The sequence below is a fragment of the Diaphorina citri genome, unplaced genomic scaffold, assembly GCF_000475195.1.
Source record: "Diaphorina citri unplaced genomic scaffold, Diaci psyllid genome assembly version 1.1 scaffold108, whole genome shotgun sequence".
In the NCBI taxonomy this organism is placed as follows: domain Eukaryota; kingdom Metazoa; phylum Arthropoda; class Insecta; order Hemiptera; family Psyllidae; genus Diaphorina; species Diaphorina citri.
Genome location: NW_007377545.1, coordinates 139,983 through 146,177, shown reverse-complemented (window position 1 = coordinate 146,177; position 6,195 = coordinate 139,983). Strand labels below are relative to the sequence as shown.

The window sequence follows — 6,195 nt, the reverse complement described above, 5'->3', positions numbered from 1 at the left end:
TCGGGGGGCGGGCTTTTCCGTTTTGTTATTTCAAGGTATTTTACCTAATTATGTTAAGATTGATTAATTCTTGTCGGAAATTAGTCTACCCTGCTTATCATCACTGCTGTTTCACCCTATGAGGGATTCGAACCATAAACCTCCAGGCGTGAAAAAATGAGAATATGCCCAAAGGGGGCGCCATGCAAAAAAGTTTGAGAACCACTGGTCTACAGTATACCTACACTAATGCAGGCAACAGGCAATACATAACCATAGAAAATGGACGATGATAGAACCAGCCAGGAATGTTTAGGCATAAGGCAGGTGCATTTTTTCTATAAACATAAGCATAGGTAATTAATTGTTGGCAAAAGAAGATGTGGAAATGATCGCATCAGAAAAACATCCTCTACCTAACAGTGGTAGATCATGAGAGTTTCAAAAGGGGAAAACACTTTTCCCGGGTTCGATTCCCGCCGGGGTCGAAGTTTTCTCGGCTCTGTGCTTGGAGTTCGGGGTGCACTCGGCCTCGTGAGGACAATGGAGTAGCTACTTTAATCGTGTAGCGACCAGTGGCGGCATTCCCAGTGTAAAAAGATTTTAGAAAGATGGAAATTGATTTCAAACCCATCACTAATTTCTTTCTCAGTGTACCAATTTTTTGTATACTGTAAGAAGTAGTGGGGGATTCGTAGAGAAGAAGGGAGCCGCGATACTTCCCCTATCTTTCATTAAGGATACGCGACTGGTATGCCTGATTATAAATTATAATGGGGAATTGCAAATAAAAGAACACGTATGACCATAACATCATCGCGGAAAATGAAGCGTGAATGAAAACCCATGTTCAAGGCCAAGACGGTGAAAATAATAATGACAATAGTCATAGAATGAAAAAATTCTGGTGTGAATATCACACGACTTCCCTTATCCTATTGAATCATGCTTTTTTTGGGTGTTCTTCTACCGTAATTATTACAATACCTCTAACCGTTTAGTCAGTACAGCTGAAAGAGGCCGAAAAAGCGGTCGAAAACTGTCAAAAGACCGCCAACCACTGCACTGATCTTAACCAAAAGTTTCGTGTTGCATTCTTGTCACATTTGAGAGTTTCATACCAAAATTTCAAGTTTCCAGCTCTTACTGCTCTCGAGATTTTTTGTTTACACACACACACACACACACACACACACACACACACACACACACACACACACACACACACACACACACACACACACACACACACACACACACACACACACACACACACACACACACACACACACACACACACACACACACACACACACACACACACACACACACACACACACACACACACACACACACACACACACACACACACACACACACACACACACACACACACACACACATACGGATGGCTGAAACTTTGAATTTAGGCTCTAGGGACCTAAAAACTGACCAAAATTTTGACGAAATACATTACTTTAATTTTGACGAAATACAAAAAAAAAAAAAAAAAAAAAAAAAACAAAAAAAAAAAACAAACAAACAAAACTTACTGGGTAGGTACCTACTTTTTTTTTTACAGGTGCGGTCTTCCGCCATTCCGCCAAACCTAATTCGGTACATATAGGTCTACTATTCGTATACATATACAATGTTTGTAGAAATAGGTAGGTAGGTACTTGAATACTACCTATGTAATGTAAGTAGGTGTTCAGTATGTAAATTTTCATCGTAAAGTACCTACCTATGTACCTGTGTATGTGCCTATATAAACCACACGCTTCTAATGAAGCTATAGGATAGGATAGGTTAGGATTTTTTATTTTATTCTTCAGAACAATGGAGCAGTTGCAAATGGGTACCTAAAAATTATAAATAAATGGTCGATTCCTGTGTAAAAAGTTGGGAAAAATCCAAATCCGAGGTCAAAGGTCCGAAAAAATAACTGTAAAAGGTGGAAAATTCAAATTTTATTTTCCATTCTAATGAAAGAGTTCAAAGATGTGTGACGTCAGACTTTACGCAGTTGTTTTTTCGTCCGCTAGGTGGCGCCAGTATGCAAGCACACTAGCGTAGGAGCAGAAAGAACTGCGCAGAAACGTATGCGCACAAACACATTAATGCGTTGCCTGCGAGGGAGCTTTGCTCGGGACATTTGATGTGACGTCATCGAAGAAACGTATGCGCACAAACACATTAATGTGTTGCCTGCGAGGGAGCTTTGCTCGGGACATTTGATGTGACGTCATCGCCTACGGGAGCGTATGCCGTGACGTCAGATTTCACGATTTACCGGTATTTTTTAAATGGATTTATCTCGGGATCTAGAAGTCGTAGAAGAAAAAGAAGAATTCCGGTGGTCCTCCTTATCTCGGTAACTATTTTCATGAATTATTTACTAAACAAGGTAGATAACTAGACAAGGTGAATTTTCCTTTCGGAAACTGATATTCTAGTAAGGTCGGTTTTATTCTCCATTTAGCAATAAGCTACCCGTCTCCTCACATTAACTTCATTGCCTGGATGGTCACCCATCCGGATACCAACCACGCGCAACGTTGCTTAACATCAGTGATGCATTGAGAACTGTTGTACTGAACGTGCTATCGCCGCTGGCTTTAGTACAGATAGGTCAAACACACAAGTCTATAATCTTATGAACACCTGGTATATGTTTTGTGTATGCAATGTGCTAAGAATAAAACGTGTCAGTTTTACTAATTACTAGCCCATTAGCAAGCATAAATGGTGTGTTGAATGTACCTAATACCAGTTTCAAATGGATCACTGAAATTAAGCAACGTTTTGCATGGTTAGTATCCGAATGGATGACCATAGGGGCACCTAACCAGCCTAGCAAGCTGGCAGTTCCTTAAAGGGTTCTCTCTGCTTTTAAAGACCAAGTACAAGTCCTCACGATGGTTGACTGCGGTTCAGGACGAGCCAGCCAATTTAACATGGCTAAAGCTAGAGACCATCACCCCGGTGTATAGCAGATACAAAAAGACATCTTTTCTTTATTCTGCTATCGCCATACGGCGACCGACACCGAAGCGAATACAATAGTCCGTCCCTTATACCTTTTTTATTACTATTGTAATAATAAAGGAAGGACGGACTAAAAAGTACGATTGCACGGACCCAAAGCTATGTATCTATGTACATTACCTACTCTGCTCGCTGTAAAGTTCACTTTGGAAGAGAGAGGAAAAAAAACAAACAATATTTTTTTTGTACACCTTTCTTTTAGTTTACCCCCAAAAAACACTTCGTGTTAAAAAATTAACGTCAAGAGTTACCCTCCACACAACAACAACAACAACAACAACAACAACAACAACAACAACAACAACACCAACAACAACAACAACAACAACAACAACAACAACAACATGGGGGCACGTGCTGGTGGCTTAGGGAATAGCAAAGGTTGAGTGCGAAAGGCATGTGAAATTTTTGGTGCCAAAGCCGAATGTCAGAAAAAGCAATCACCGCAGCTAGGGCTGATTGAGAGGCTGACGAAACATGCCGACCCCGTCTGAACACGGGGAAAGAAGAAGAAGACGAAGGAGAGGAAGAAGAAGAAGACGAAGAAGAAGAAGACGAAGAAGAAGAGGAAGAAGAAGAAGACGACGAAGAAGAGGAAGAAGAAGAAGATGAAGAAGAAGAAAAGGTAATAAGAAGATTAGAAAGTAAAACCAGTCATTAGTCATACGTACCTACCCTACCTACAACTTTTACTCTCTTTAAAAAAGAGCAAAAAATCATGTCTCTCTCCAGGTTCAAAGCTAAACTAATCATCATCTTATTAAACTTGTCTAGCTGGGTTCTTAGTCTAGCTGAATTTCTCCCAAGGTTAATTCCAGCATAATATTCTCATCAATACGGAAGATATGTCTCCCAGGAAACCCATTAGCCCATCCTCTACCCACCAGATCTCTAATGGTAGATCGTTGAGAATACGGATAGTACTCGTAGCTACGGGTACCATTGCCGGCGTTGAAACCAACCTGGAACCAAAAGGTAATATTATCAGGAAAGGAACTAGTCCGCAAATGACTTATGGCCGAATCTTACCTGAGAGGTAACACGTGCAGTGTCAAGGGTTTTCTTTGACTTCACCCATTTGATTTACACATGTCAGTATTTCTTAACTCTGGATTAACTGAAAACTCTCTGTAGTAAGATCAGGTAATACTGTCCGTAGTGTTAAAGGGCCTTGAACGTGTTAACTCTGGATTAACTGAAAACTCTCTGTAGTAAGATCAGGTAATACTGTCCGTAGTGTTAAAGGGCCTTGAACGTGAAAAAAAAAAATTACTATTCGTTCTGTGAACTGTTGAACTCAATCAGAAAAACGTCTTTCATAGACCCTTGAGTCTCCTGACCCTATAGAGTCCAAAAACAAATGAGCAATAGTAAATAATCAATCGCCTTTTGCCAAAATTCTTCAAAAGCGGGTGAACCATCTGGAAGCTATACTATACATATTATGGTGAAACAAACAATAAAAGGATAGCTCGTCTCTAAAGGGGATTTAGCTAAAAATCTTCAAAGTACCCTCTTTCGTCCACTGACTTTTTTTTTTTTTTTACCTTTTTAATTTGTTAGAGTTAGACATGTTAGATGACAGCTTGGTTTTGATATTCAAAGGAGAACTTTTGATTCAGGAATAGTCCAAATTTGTTTACTCAAAACGCGAAAGGAAGAACGGGATGATTGATAGACATTGCTGATTTTTTGTAGGATTTTTAATCCGTCTTGATTCCTACATTCTCATTGTCGATGTTTTTAGTTGCGTATGTTGACACTAAATTGATTTTCAAAGTTAAAAAACAGAATTATTTTATGTAGTTCAGCTTCAACAAAATTAATAAATTAATTAGAACACCAAACAAAAGTAGTCACTTCACTAGAAATCTTGAAACACCACGAGGCGCGAATTTTTTTGGGACACAGGGATATTTCTAACAAAGGAGCGGCGGTGCATCTCCGGACTTTGACCCTTAGAGTCGAGCGAGTCTGCGGACAGCGTGTGCTTGCTCGTGTCCCCGCTTTTACCTAGCGTGGAGGAGAAGTGGGAGAAAGATCAACAAAATGCCAGTGAATTAAACGATTTAGAATTTTAGAGCGAGGTTTACCAAATCAGAATCGGGATCAATCTAGGATTGAGTTATTCTTGACACCCAGTTCAATCCACAATTGAAGCCAAATCTGACTTCGTAAAACGCGGTCTTACAATATTATCTGATTTAACAAGGGCGCTGGTGATGTCATTAAGACTTACTTTTCGTCAGTTGTAGATTGGGGAAGTGCTGATTGAGAATTCTGGAAGCGCTGGCAAAACTGCGGCCCGAAATGAACGACGGTCTGCGGCTTTTCTTGCCGGAGCTTTCCAAACTTTCGTTTGATTCCCGTCCGATCTGAGAAAAGAGTGACTTTCATCGTTATCAAAAAGGAAAGTACAAAATAGAGAATTTGAAATTCAAAGTCGCCTGCCAGCCTAGTTAGCTTAGTTATGGGGAAGTGCTGATTGAGAATTCTGGAAGCGCTGGCAAAACTGCGGCCCGAAATGAACGACGGTCTGCGGCTTTTCTTGCCGGAGCTCTCCAAACTTTCGTTTGATTCCCGTCCAATCTGAGAAAAGAGTGATTTTCATCGTTATCAAAAAGGAAAGTACAAAATAGAGAATTCGAAACAAAGTCGCCTTGAAACAAATTATCTCATTTCAATATTCGATCGAATATAAGGGTAAAACAAAAATACACCGAGCCAGAGGGAATGGCAGAATGCATTAATTTCAAAAGGATCACTGAAGTTAAGCAACATTGCGCTTACCACATGGGCGATCATCTGGACAATCACAAGATTCTGTCTTTTCCCGGCCCCACTCAGGAATAAACTCAGGATGGGTGAGGTTAATGTGAGAAGGTGGGTAACTTGTCCCTGAATGGAGGGTATATTGAACCCCATCACCAAAAACTTTCCTATCCTGTCTTCCTTCTCTCTTAGATTTCGGGACGATAAGACCATAGCAGTTACAGTTCCCTCTGTCAAACCTCTTAAAAAAAAATCAAAGTCGCCTTGAAACAAATTATCTCATTTCAATATCCGATTGAAAAGGGTAAAACAAAAATACACCCAGCCAGAAGGAATGGCAGAATGCATTAATTTCAAAAGGATCACTGAAGTTAAGCAACATTGCGCTTACTTGGT

General features: G+C 40.2%; 1 protein-coding gene across 1 annotated transcript in view; it reads right to left on the bottom strand.

Annotated features, from left to right (window-relative positions):
• The window catches only part of LOC103524619 (protein mesh-like), a 22,252-nt gene extending 16,420 nt beyond the window's left edge, over positions 1-5,832 (bottom strand). Inside the window, exons 1-4 of the mRNA XM_026819975.1 lie at positions 5,818-5,832; positions 5,267-5,402; positions 4,937-5,040; positions 3,820-3,989 (exon numbers count right to left, since the gene is read on the bottom strand). Coding sequence (XP_026675776.1) covers positions 3,820-3,989; positions 4,937-5,040; positions 5,267-5,402; positions 5,818-5,832 — 425 coding nt within the window. The remainder of the gene's footprint in view (positions 1-3,819; positions 3,990-4,936; positions 5,041-5,266; positions 5,403-5,817) is intronic.
• Between the last annotated feature and the right edge of the window lie 363 nt (positions 5,833-6,195).